Consider the following 14,370-nt stretch of genomic DNA (forward strand, 5'->3'; position numbering starts at 1 on the left):
GTAATTACCGCTAACCAAACCCTGGTGTGTCTGTGTAAGCAACATAGAAACCATAGTTTATCACCAGCCAATTGTTGATGTGACCACTTTGATTGGTTGAGTTTAGATATTCACGTTTGCTCAGTCCAACATGTGTATCTGTTATCTGTTTACCCAAACTGCCAAAGGACCTCCTCTATGTAGACATGGAATAAAAGTGTTGTGTCTGTTCTTTTCACTCTATATCTATGGTGAGTTTAAGCCCGGCACTGATTGCTAATGATTTAGAGAGGGAGGGAGGGACTAATGAGGTTGGGAAAGAGAGATAGAGTAGGGAGGGTGAGAGGGAAATATATTTGGTATCTAAAAGAGAGTGAGAGAGTAAGGTGACATGCTCTCCCCCTCACTTTTTTTCTCTCTCTATTCTTTCTGTCACTCGTAGAGGTTGAGCAGCACTAACTGGTTGCTTTATTACCAGGGGACAAAGGGAGAAGCAGTGGAGCCAACACTGCTGCAAAGACCTGGTATACTAGATCACTGGACTGCTGCAAAGATCTGCTACATTATACTAGATCACTGGACTGCTGCAAAGATCTGCTACATTATACAAGATCACTGGACTGCTGCAAAGACCTGCTACATTATACAAGATCACTGGCCTGCTGCAAAGACCTGCTATACTAGATCACTGGACTGCTGCAAAGATCTGCTACATTATACAAGATCACTGGACTGCTGCAAAGACCTGCTACATTATACAAGATCACTGGACTGCTGTAAAGACCTGCTATACTAGATCACTGGACTGCTGCAAAGATCTGCTACATTATACAAGATCACTGGACTGCTGCAAAGACCTGCTACATTATACAAGATCACTGGACTGCTGTAAAGCCCTGCTATACTAGATCACTGGACTGCTGTAAATAGCTGCTATACTAGATCACTGGACTGCTGTAAAGACCTGCTATACTAGATCACTGGACAGCTGTAAAGACCTGCTATACTAGATCACTGGACTGCTGTAAAGACCTGCTATACTAGATCACTGGACTGCTGTAAAGACCTGCTATACTAGATCAATGTAAATACCTGCTATACAACCCTGGCTGTACTTTAGCTCTCTGGCCAATCCATATCTTTTACTCAGGGCCACATTCAGTTGCCACCGAATGAGAGAATATGTTGCGAAGTGGTTCTAGCTGACCTAAAAAACTGGACATTGTGGAGTTCTAGATCTGGACATTGTAGAGTTCTAGACCTGGACACCGTAGAGTTCTAGACCTGGACACCGTAGAGTTCTAGACCTGGACACTGTAGAGTTCTAGACCTGGACACTGTAGAGTTCTAGACCTGGACACTGTAGAGTTCTAGACCTGGACACTGTAGAGTTCTAGACCTGGACATTGTGGAGTTCTAGACCTGGACACTGTAGAGATCTAGACCTGGACACTATAGAGATCTAGACCTGGACACTGTAGAGTTCTAGACCTGGACACTGTAGAGTTCTAGACCTGGACACTGTAGAGTTCTAGACCTGGACACTGTAGAGTTCTAGACCTGGACACTGTAGAGTTCTAGACCTGGACACTGTAGAGTTCTAGACCTGGACACTGTAGAGTTCTAGACCTGGACACTGTAGAGTTCTAGACCTGGACACTGTAGAGTTCTAGACCTGGACACTGTAGAGTTCTAGACCTGGACACTGTAGAGTTCTAGACCTGGACACTGTAGAGTTCTAGACCTGGACATTGTAGAGTTCTAGAACTGGACATTGTAGAGTTCTAGACCTGGACATTGTAGAGTTCTAGACCTGGACATTGTAGAGTTCTAGACCTGGTTCTAAACACGGTAACAATGGCCACTGACCAGGATCTCGTCTCCTCCTGTGAGTGGGAGTGTGACAGGGTGTCGTACCTCCTGCCCTCCCTGCTGCTGTTCCTGCTCTACCTGGCTCTCCGCTGGCCCCCGGTACAGCGAATGGCGAGGCTGGGGGTGAAGGCTGCCGCCTGGGGGCTGTGGGTGGCACTGTGCTGGGTCCTAGAGCTCCCCATCCACCGCCCTGACACAGAGCCAGGCTGGGGCAAGGAGAGGGGAGGAACACAGGGGCATGGATCATCCCCAGGCCTTGCCATAGGACCGTCACCAGAGAAAAGCTGGGGTAGGGAGAGGGGAATGGGCCTTGGCTTGGGATCACATCCAGCCCTCTCCCCAGCCCCAGGACCCACTCTAGCCTGTAAGCCCACAGCCCTGGCCCGGTTCCTGCTCCAGCACTGCTGTTCCCTGGCCAGACCCAGACTGGCCTCATGGCCCAGGGGGGACCCCCACCTCCAGACACTCTCAGGTTTGCTATTGGGGGGCCTGACTGCAGGAGACCAGGGACAAGAGGAGGTCAACTTTACCCGAGACCACCTTCTACTGAAGGACGGGGGGGTAGTGGCTTTGGACTGGGCTGTAGGCGTAAGTGGGAGAGAGGCTGTGGGACGGGAGAGAGGGAAGGAGCACCATCCTGGGGGAAAGGCATTGGGCTGCCACACCTCCACGCCTCCAATCCTCCTCCTCATCCCTCACTACTGGGGAGGGGTGACGCCCCACCTGAGGGGTCTGTGTAGAATGGCTCTTCGTCAGGGTTTCTATGCCCTCGTGTTTCACCGTAGGGGCACGGGGGGGTGCCCTCTCACCACACCACGGCTGACTGAGTATGGAGACTCTGCTGACCTGGTGCAGGTACACAATAATAATATTACTATAATAATTGTATGGTCTATAATTGACCTAATAATGATATTGTATATGATGTTGAACATACAAATGGTAAATGGGACACATGCATACAACATGGTCTCAGTACTCTGACATCTCATGTACAGTTGAAGTCGGAAGTTTACATACACCTTAGCCAAATACATTTCGACTCAGTTTTTCACAATTTCTGACATTTAATCCTAGTACAAATTCCCTGTCTTAGGTCAGTTAGGATCACCACTTTATTTTAAGAATGTGAAATGTCAGTATAATAGTAGAGAGAATTATTTATTTCAGCTTTTATTTCTTTCATCACATTCCCAGTGGGTCAGCAGTTTACATACATTCAATTAGTATTTGGTAGCATTGCCTTTTAAATTGTTTAACTTGGGTCAAACGTTTTGGGTAGCCTTCCACAAGCTTGGGTGAATTTTGGCCCATTCCTCCTGACAGAGCTGGTGTAACTGAGTCAGGTTTGTTGGCCTCCTTGCTCGCACATGCTTTTTCAGTTCTGCCCACACATTTTCTATGGGATTGAGGTCAGGTCATTGTCCATTTGGAAGACCCATTTGCAACCAAGCATTAACTTCCTGACTGATGTCTTGAGATGTTGCTTCAATATATCCACATCATGTTCCTCCCTCATGAATTTGTGAAGTGCACCAGTCCCTCCTGCAGCAAAGCACCCCCACAACATGATGCTGCCACCCCCGTGCTTCATGGTTGGGATGGTGTTCTTCGGCTTGCAAGCATCCCCCTTTTTCCTACAAACATAATGATGGTCATTATGGCCAAACGGTTCTATTTTTGTTTCATCAGACCAGAGGACATTTCTCCAAAAAGTACGATCTTTGTCCCCATGTGCAGTTCCAAACCGTAGTCTGGCTTTTTTATGCCGGTTTTGGAGCAGTAGCTTCTTCCTTGCTGAGCGGCCTTTCAAGTTATGTCGATATAGGACTTGTTTTACTGTGGATATAGATACTTTTGTACCTGTTTCCTCCAGCATCTTCACAGGGTCCTTTAATGTTGTTTTGGGATTGATTTGCACTTTTCGCACAAGTATGTTCATCTCTAGGAGACAGAATGCGTCTCCTTCCTGAGCGGTATGACGGCTGCGTGGTCCCATGGTGTTTATACTTGCGTACTATTATTTGTACAGATGAACGTGGTACCTTCAGGCGTTTGGAAATTGCTCCCAAGGATGAACCAGACTTATGGAGGTCCACAACTTTTTTTCTGAGGTCTTGGCTGATTTCTTTTGATTTTTCCATGATGTGACAAAGAGGAGTTTGAGTTTGAAAGTAGACCTTGAAATACATCAACAGGTACACCTCCAATTGACTCAAATTATGTCAATTAGCCTATCAGATGCTTCTAAAGCCATGATATCATTTTCTGGAATTTTCCAAGCTGTTTAAAGGCACAGTCAACTTAGTGTATGCAAACTTCTGACCCACTGGAATTGTGATAATGGGAATTATAAGTGAAATAATCTGTCTGTAAACAATTGTTAGAAAAATTACTTGTGTCATGCACAAAGTAGATGTCCTAACCGACTTGCCAAAACTATAGTTTGTTAACAAGACATTTGCGGGGGGGTTGAAAAACGAGTTTTAATGACTCCAACCTAAGTGTATGTAAACTTCCAACTTCAACTGTAAATGCACACCTAGGTCCCCTCCTAGTGAGACCATTGAGCTAGTCCTAGGACCCTCCCTAGTGAGACCATTGAGCTAGTCCTAGGTCCCTCCCTAGTGAGACCATTGAGCTAGTCCTAGAACCCTCCTAGTGAGACCCCTCCTAGTGAGTGTAGCAATATCAGTAAGTTAGCTAGCTGGTTTTCTAACAATATCAGTAGGCTAGCTAGCCGGTTTCATAACAATATCAGTAGGCTAGCTAGCTGGTTTCGTAACAATATCAGTAGGCTAGCTAGCTAGCTGGTTTCATAACAATATCAGTAGGCTAGCTAGCTAGCTGGTTTTGTAACAATATCAGTAGGTTTGCTAGCTGGTTTTGTAACAATATCTGTAGGCTAGCTAGCTAGCTGGTTTTATAACAATATCAGTATGCTAGCTAGCTAGCTGGTTTTATAACAATATCAGTAGGCTAGCTAGCTGGTTTTATAACAATATCAGTAGGCTAGCTAGCTAGCTAGCTGGTTTCATAACAATATCAGTAAACTAGCTAGCTGATTTTATAACAATATTAAACAACCTTTAACCCTGTGTCCTCCAGACAGTAGCGTATGTGCGTAGCCGGCACCCGTCCTCTGTGCTGGTAGCGGTGAGCGAGGGTTCTGGTTCGGGCCTGCTGCTGTCCTACTTGGGAGAGTGTGGCTCCTCCTCTTACCTGACGGCTGCAGCCTGCATCTCACCTGTCCTGCAGGGCCAGCTGTGGTTTGACACGCCCCTGCCGCCACTCTACCGCTGGGCAGTGCTGGTCCAACGCAAACTGCAACTCAGCAGGTAGGAGAGAGATGATGATGATGATGATTATGATGTTTATGATGTTTAGTTTATAGAACAATATTCTGCCTCTCCAATTGAAACTTTTAGACCGGGTGTGTTAAACTACAGACCAGTATTACACAGTGTTCCTTTTTTGAAGTCATTTTCCCCTACATTATCACCTTCAGGATAAACGTTGACGGCTTAACTGTAAATTACCTTGAGAAGTCCATTATAGTGTGCCACTCTAACATGCCTGGCATTGAATCCCGGCCATAGTGATGATGGGGTTGGTAAACTGAGCTAAAGCATCAGAGATTATGTTCTGACTCCTTCTTCCTCCCCAGGTATGCCAGTGCCCTTAGTGGGGTGTTAGATGTAGACAGGGCTCTCCACTGTTCCTCCCTCAGAGACTTTGAAGAGACCCTGTTCTGCTCTGCACTGCGACCCGACATCCCCCACCACCCAACCAGTCACACACCGACCCCAGGGGCCAAAACTGCCAGCGCGACACCAACCACCAAACCAGGGGCTGCTGTACACCCACTGAACACCCCCCATCTGACGGGACCCCACAACACCAAACTGGAGGCCATGTCCGGGGCCAAAACCGTCTCCCCCACCCATGCCTCTACTCCCAGGGTTCCAACCACCAGAGCAGGGGACACAGCACCCCACCAACACACCCTACACCACTCAACAGGACCCCACCAGCCTGGGGCCCCAGCCTCCACCTCTGGAGCCAGATCAGGTGCCACAGGGGCCACTGCTCCCCCACCCTCCCTTAGGGGAGCTGGGTTAGCAGGGGCATCAGGGGTAGGTGGGGTGGCAGCCTGGGTGCTGGGTGAGCGGGGTCATCCTGCCAGGGACTGGGAGAGTTACTGGGAGAGGAACGAACCTCTGAGGGACGCAGACGAGGTGGCGGTTCCCGTGCTCTGCCTCTGTAGCCGTGACGACCCCCTCCTGCCGCCCCCCTCCACCCTGCCCCTCGCCCTTTTCCAAAACAACCCTTATTTCTTGCTGGCGCTGACGGAGACGGGTGGGCACTGTGGGTTTGGACTGGAGGAGGGAGGACAGGGGGAGGGAGAGGTGGGAGGTAACTGGAGTAACGTGTCTGTGTTGGAGTACTTCAGGGTGGTGGCTGAGTTTCTGAAGGGGGAGGAGAGGAAGGGGATGAGGTGGGGGGGTGTAGGAGGGGCACGGGCAGCGGGGGGCAGAGGGGCAGTACCATGCTACCTCCCCCGGAGGAAGAGGGAGTCCATGATGAAGAGAGACAGACCCAGCACACAGTCACACACACAGGAACACCTCAATGATGGATGGGGAGGCGGAAGAGGAGGGGAGGAGGGACAGTTTACCTGGCAGAGGTCCTACACGCGCTGAGAAAGGAGGAGAGGATGTAGAGAAGGTGGAAGAGGAGGAGTGAAATAGGAGACACCCCAGAGAGCACTGATGAAAGAGAGAAAAGGAGGAAGATGAGGGGAGTACAGGGAGGAAGAAAAATAAATAAAATTACCACATTTTTTAAAGACGGGATTCAATCCGATCAGAGGTAGATCCGCGTTATAGCAAGCTTGACATTTAAAGGTAATTTCCGATTGAGCTGACGTATGCAGTGTTTACCGTGAATGGGGTCTCCGCGAATGCGGGAAAGTTGCCTTTTAAAATTTGCATAGCTGACGAAGCGCGATCAAATTGAATCCTCTCGCCCTCCCTAGATGTGACTGAGGTTTGGACTGCAGGAGGTTGGTGGCACCTTAATTGGGGAGGACGGGCTCGTGGTAATGGCTGGAGCGGGAAATGGTATCAAATACCTCAAACGTGTGGTTTCCATGGTTTCCAGGTGTTTGATGCCACTCCATTCGCGCCGTTCCGGTCATTATTATGAGCCGTCCTCCCCTCTGCAGCCTTCCCTGATTTTGGACACGTTCTGTTCTACAATGGAAAAATTTGATGATCAACCAAAGTTGAAAGAGCACATTGAATCTGAATGTCCATTAATCTGGAAACCCAGAACCAAGTCGTGTGTGTGTGTGTGTGTGGCTGTGTGTGTGTGTGTGTTGGCCAGCTACTTGGAGAACAGTCTGTTTTATTGAATGGGTTATTGAGTGTTCTCCTCATGAGTCAGTGTTACTCAGAACAGGAGATGTGGGATTCATTCCAATTGGCACTCTATTCCCTATGTGGTGCACTACTTTGGACCAAGGTGATATATTCCTTTATAGAGAATATGGTGCCATTTGGGATGCAGATGGGGACTTCAGTCATAGCAGGAGGGAGGGGGGGGGTAGTAGAGGGGTGTGAGGTACATGTCACTTTCAGGACCCAGCCTACCAAAAACAATTAATGTATTGATCTATCTGTGATCTAACAGGCACTCTGTGAGCTTAGCTTTCAATAAGGAAACAGACGGGACTGGGAATGATTCTAGCATAGATATAGACATAGAATGGGTGGTAGAACTTATCTTGCTCTTTAATTCTAGAACAGACAGACACAGCACTTCATTGTTTATGACAAAGCCTATGACAGAAATGTGATTCTGACAGAAGCATAGTCCAGCGTCTTTAAAAAGGGAATTTCAGTTCTTTGTTTTGTATTTCTGTAAATATATTAAAGCTACAATTCAGTAGTATTACTTGAGCCATGTTTGCTTGTTATTTGTGTTTATTGCATCAAATCAAACTTTATTTGCCACATGCGCCGAATACAACAAGTGTAGACCTTACCGTAAAATTCTGAATACAACAAGTGTAGACCTTACCGTAAAATGCTGAATACAGCAAGTGTAGACCTTACCGTGAAATGCTGAATACAACAAGTGTAGACATTACCGTATAATGCTGAATACAACAAGTGTAGACCTTACCGTAAAATGCTGAATACAACAAGTGTAGACCTTACCGTAAAATGCTGAATACAACAAGTGTAGACCTTACCGTAAAACGCAGAATACAACAAGTGTAGACCTTGCTGTAAAATACTGAATACAACAAGTGTAGACCTTACCGTAAAATGCTTAATTACAAGCCCTTAACCAACAGTGCAGTTCAAGAAGAAAATATTTACCAAGTAGACTCAAATAAAAAGTAACACAATAACAATAACAAGGCTATATACAGGGGGCACCGGTACCGAGTCAGTGTGGAGGCTATATACAGGGGGCACCGGTACCGAGTCAGTGTGGAGGCTATATACAGGGGGTACCGGTACCGAGTCAGTGTGGAGGCTATATACAGGGGGCACCGGTACCGAGTCAGTGTGGAGGCTATATACAGGGGGCACCGGTACCGAGTCAGTGTGCAGGGGTACAGGTTAGTTGAGGTAATCTGTACATGTAGGTGGGGGAGAAGTGACTGTGCATAGGTAACAAACAAACAGCGAGTAGCAGCAGTGTACAAAAGGGAGGGGGGGATCAACGTAAATTGTCCGGTGGAGATTTTATGAATTGTTCATCAGGATGTTATCTGGTAGTTCTCTGTATAAAGTATGTATAGGCTGAATCACAGGTGACTAAACTAAATGGCAGGTAGAATAAAATATAAAAAACACAAAAGGCTGCCAGTCTTTGTTTTGTATATCTAGGCTGCTAAACAAACAGCCTGATGATGACCAGCGTAAACAGGATCAGAGTCCTCCTGTCTGGCTGATGTGTTTACAAGAGAAGAGGAACAGCACCAAATACATCAGCCATTACAAGTGTTTCAAGGATACACATGTAATACACCGTCCAACTAAATGCTTCTACTTCCTGGTTCCTTCTCTACAATGCAACAACAATAATACATAAGAATACGAACATAAAGTACATTTCCCAGTCGAGTAGAATAAACATTTTAGCATAAGTATAATACAGGAAGAACAATATTTACACATGTATCACAGAAAAGTGGTTTGGGGGGGTCCAAGTGTTTAAATTGTGCAGTATTAGCAATAGTAAATAAGAGTCTGGTAGCAGCAATTGTGTAGCCTGAATGTATATGTGTGTGTGTGTGTGTGTTTGGTTTTACTATCCTTGTGGGGACCAGAAGTCCTCACAAGGATAGTAAAACAAGGAAGATTTGGACAAGTAAGGACCTCCTCCCTATAGGTTGACTCATCGTTATTGGTTATCAGGCCTACAACCATGGTGTCTTTAGCAAACTTGATGATGGAGTTGGTGTCGTGCAATGCTACACAGTCGTGGGTGAACAGGGAGTACAGCAGAGGGGTGAGGACCCACCCCTGGGGGACTCCTGTGTTAAGAGTCAGTGTAGAGGAGGTGTTGTTGCCAATCCTCACAGCTTTTGGTCTGCCGGTCAGGAAGTCCAGGATCCAGTTGCAGACGGTAGTGTCCAGACCCAGGGCTCTGAGCTTGGTGTCGCACTTGGAGGGAACAATCGTGTTGAATGCTGAACTGTAGTCAATGAACAGCATTCTCACATAGGTGTTCCTCTTGTCCAGATGTGTTATGGCCGTGTGACTAGCGATTGAAATGGGATCTTCCGTGGATCTGTTGGAGCTGTAGGCTAATTGGAGCGGGTCCGGTGTGCCTGACATGCTGGCCTTGATGTGGGCCATGACCAGCCTCTCGAAGCACTTCATGATGACCGAGACAAGTGCGACAGGGCGATAATCATTTTGGCATGTTACCCTGATTTTTTTGGGGGGGGGGCGGGGGGGCGGCACTGGGATGATGGTGATCTCCTTGAAGCAAGTGGGGACTACAGCCTGGGACAGGGACAGGTTGAAGATGTCTGAGAATACATCCCCCCCCCCAGCTGGTCAGCGCATTTTTGTTTGTTTGTTGAGTAATCACTCTTCTGAGAGTTTTCCTCAAGTTAGCCTCGGGAGAGTGAGGTCTGTGAGAGCCAGAAATCTGGCTTGTTTGTAGGTGACCAAATACTTATTTTCCACCATAATTTGCAAATAAATTCATTAAAAAATCCTACAATGTGATTTTCTGGATTTTTTCCCTCATTTTGTCTGTCATAGTTGAAGTGTACCTATGATGAAAATTACAGGCCTCTCTCATATTTTTAAGTGGGAGAACTTGCACAATTGGTGGCTGACTAAATACTTTTTTGCCCCACTGTATATGTTAAGCTCGTCTGGGAGGGAGGCACCACACGGCTGGATTTGTTGCCTGTCATAGCCTGTAGTTCTTGCGTAGCCAGTCTTGAGTTGTCAAACATCTGTTCAAGTTTGAGTTTGTAGTTGTTTTTTTTCATGGATTTGCTTAGCTCGTACCTGCCTTTTTGATATTTTGAGAAGAAATTATGCACCAATATTGAATTTTAAAAAGCCTGTTATATTAACTGAAGTGCCCTTTTAATATAGACCACATTGAAAAGTGTCCTGGCTAAATTCCCAAGCTGTCCTCATACCATCATGGTCACCTAATCATCCCCAGTTTACAATTGGCTCATTCATTCCCCCTCCTCTCACCTGTAACTATTCCCCAGGTCGTTGCTGTAAATGAGAATGTGTTCTCAGTCAACTTACCTGGTTAAATAACGGTAAAATAAAGAAATAAACAAGCAGGTGATTTGGTTCTACTCTTTTTTTTGTTGTCATTTTCTGGTGTTTTGTGGTGGAAAACTGAGTGGGTCGAGTTTTAACACGTCAAACACATTAGACAGTCAAGAAATGGTTTAACAATAACACATTTTTAAAGCTTGCATTCAATTGTCCCTCCCTTTTGCACACAACAAGCTTCCTTCCTGTTACAAGGGAATTTATGGCTGATTAAAGATACAATTGTCAACCCTGTTACGATCAACGCTGTTACTTTATTTGGCACTTAATAGACGATTATAGTAATCTTTCTTTAATATGGGAAAAAAATCCATCATTCATCTCTAATCCTGGTTCCAGTGATCATCCTTGAGATGTTTCTACAACTTGATTGTAGTCCACCTGTGGTAAATTAAATTGATTGGACATGATTTGGAAAGGCACACACCTGTCTATACAAGGTCCCACAGTTGACAGTGCATGTCACAGCAAATACCAAGCCATGAGGTTGAAGGAAGGACAACCATCTCTGCAGCACTCCACCAATCAGGCATTTTATGGTAGAGTGGTCAAACGGAAGCCACTCCTCAGTAAAAGGCACAACAGCCCGCTTGGAGTTTGCCAAGAGGCACCTAAAGGACTCTGACCATGAGAAACAAGATTCTCTGGTCTGATGAAACCAACTTTTTGGCCTGAATGCCAAGCGTCACATTTGAAATTCACTGCTCGACTGAGGGACCTTACATATAGTTGTATGTGTGGGGTACAGAGATGAGGTAGTCATTCAAAAATCATGTTAAACACTATTATTGCACACAGAGTGAGTCCATACAATTTATTATGTGACTTGTTAAGGAAATGTTTACTCGTGAACTTACTTAGGCTTACCATAACAAAGGGGTTGAATACTTATTGACTCAAGACATTTCCGCTTTTCATTATTTATTAATTTTGTAAGTCTAGGACAGAGGGAGAAGATAGAGAGGGAGGACAGACGGAGCAGAATAGATAGAGAGAGGAGAGAGGGAGGACAGAGGGAGAAGAGTAGATGGAGAACAGAGGGAGGACAGAGGGAGAAGAGTAGATGGAGGACAGAGGGAGGACAGAGGGAGAAGAGTAGATGGAGAGAGGGAGGATAGAGGGAGAAGAGTAGATGGAGAGAGGGAGAAGAGTATATAGAGGACATAGGGAGAAGAATAGATAGAGAGGAGAGAGGAGAGAGGGAGGACAGAAGGAGAAGAATAGATGGAGAACAGAGGGAGAAGAATAGATGGAGAGAGGAGAGAGGGAGGACAGAGGGAGAAGATAGAGAGGGAGGACAGAGGGAGAAGAATAGATGGAGAGAGGGAGTACATAGAGAGGGAGGACAGAGGGGGAAGAATAGATGGAGAGGACAGAGGGAGGAGAGAGGGAGAAGAGTAGATAGAGGTAGAGAAAAGTGTAGTTGGAAGTATAGTACGCTTGCACCCACCATGGTTGTGAATTCAATGCCAACAGGGGACAAGTATGAAAATGCATACACTCACAAAAAGTAAGTCGCTTTGGATAAAAACGTTTGCAAAAATTGTATATATAGCTTCATGTACATACAGTGCCTTTGGAAAAGTATTCAGACACCTTGACTTTTTCCCATTTTGTTGAGTTACAGCCTTATTCTAAAAAATAAACAAATAAATCTCAATCTACACAAGTTTTTGAAATCCAATTATTAACTGCAGATCCTCTCAAGCTCTGTCAGGTTGGATGGGGAGCATTGCTGCACAGCTATTTTCAGGTCTCTCCAGAGATGTTCGAATGGGTTCAAGTCTGGGCTCTGGCTGGGCCACTCAAGGACATTCAGAGACTTGTCCCGAAGCCACTCCTGTGTTGTCTTGGCTGTGTGCTTAGGGTTGTTGTTCTTGGAAGGTGAAGCTTCACCCCAGTCTGAGGTCCTGAGCACTCTGGAGCAGGTTTTCATCAAGGATCTCTCTTTACTTTGCTCCGTTCATCTTTGCCTCGATCCTGACTAGTCTCCCACTCCCTGCCGCTGAAACACATCACCACAGCATGATGTTGCCGCCACCATGCTTCACTGTAGGAAAGGTGTCAGGTTTCCTCCAGATGTGACGCTTGGCATTCAGGCCAAAGAGTTCAATCTTGGTTTCATCAGACCAGAGAATCTTGTTTCTCATGGTCTGAGAGTATTTTTGTGCCTTTTGGCAAACCCAAAGCGGGCTGTCATGTGCCTTATACTGAATAGTGGCTTCCGTCTAGCCACTCTACCATAAAGTTCTGATTGGTGGAGTGCTGCAGAGATAGTTGTCCTTCTGGAAGGTTCTTCCGTCTCCACAGAGGAACTCTAGAGCTCTGTCAGAGTGATCATCGGGTTCTTGGTCACCTCCCTGACCAAGGCCCTTCTTCCCCGATTGGTCAGTTTGGTGGGGCGGACAGCTCTAGGAAGTCTTGGTGGTTCCAAACTTCTTACATTTAAGAATGATGGAGGACACTGTGTTCTTGGGGACACAAGATGCAGAAATGTTTTGGTACCCTTCGCCAGATTTGTACCTCGTTACAATCCAGGGGTCTACAAACAATTCCTTCGACCTCATGGCTTGGTTTTTGCTCTTTCCAAACTATGTCCAATTAATTCAATTTACCACAGATGGACTCCAAGTTGTAGCAACATCTCAAGGATGATCAATGGAAACAGGATTCACCTGAGCTCAATTTCAAGTCTCATAGCAAAGGGTCTGAATAGTTAATTTTTAATAAATGTGCAAACATAAAAAAAAAAAAACTGTTTTCACTTTATCATTATGGGGTATTGTATATAGATTGCTTAGGGGAAAAAAATATTAAATACATTTTAGAATAAGGCTGTAACGTAACAAAATGTGGAAAAGTCAAGAGGTCTGAATACTTTCCGAAGGCCACTAGAGGTTTTACGATTGACGACATCCGTAACTAGTACACATTTGGCAAAGTCTGACTTCTTATTGTCTTAACTCAGCACCTCCACCACTATAAGCTGAGCTTCTCAGTAGTTTTTTCTTCACCTCACACATTGCAAACAAAGTCCCTTTTTTATTTATACATTGCGAATGATAGTGCCTCAGTTAAAACATTTAATAATTAAACACTCCTGGCCTCAATAACCATCAAGCCTCTGTGTGAAAGAGTAAAATATCATGATCTGATGATCCCATATATCCAGTGAAGAAGAAAAAACAGCTCTCTGTCCCGAGGGAGAAAATCTGAGGGCCCGGAATAGACTAGTTGATACTAGAGGTCGACCGATTAGACGGAATGGCCGATTAATCGGGGCCGATTTCAAGTTTTCATAACAATCGGAAATCGGTATTTTTGGGCGCCGATTTGCCAATTTTTATTTTTACACCTTTATTTAATCTTTATTTAACTAGGCAAGTCAGTTAAGAACATTAAGAACACATTCTTATTTTCAATGACGGCCTAGAAACGTTCTGCCGCAGAACGACAGATTTTTAACCTTGTCAGCTCGGGGGATCCAATCTTGCAAGCTTACAGTTAACTAGTCCAATGCTCTAACAACTGATTACATTGCACTCCACGAGGAGCCTGCCTGTTAGCGAATGCAGTAAGCTAAGGTAAGTTGCTGGCTAGCATTAAACGTATCTTATAAAAAACAATCAATCAATGACTGTCATTGCTCCAATGTGTACTTAACCATAAACATCAATGCCTT

At 45.6% G+C, this 14,370-nt stretch overlaps 1 protein-coding gene across 1 annotated transcript; it reads left to right on the forward strand.

The window, feature by feature from the left end:
- Positions 1-301: 301 nt before the first annotated feature.
- LOC139537914 (protein ABHD15) lies at positions 302-7,814 on the forward strand. The gene is made up of 3 exons (XM_071339803.1): positions 302-2,706; positions 4,960-5,189; positions 5,519-7,814. Exons 1-3 carry the CDS (start codon positions 1,837-1,839, stop codon positions 6,552-6,554), a joined length of 2,136 nt encoding a protein of 711 aa, XP_071195904.1. The 5' UTR covers positions 302-1,836; the 3' UTR covers positions 6,555-7,814.
- The last annotated feature ends 6,556 nt before the right edge of the window (positions 7,815-14,370 follow it).

Source organism: Salvelinus alpinus, chromosome 13, assembly GCF_045679555.1.
Source record: "Salvelinus alpinus chromosome 13, SLU_Salpinus.1, whole genome shotgun sequence".
NCBI classification, from domain to species: domain Eukaryota; kingdom Metazoa; phylum Chordata; class Actinopteri; order Salmoniformes; family Salmonidae; genus Salvelinus; species Salvelinus alpinus.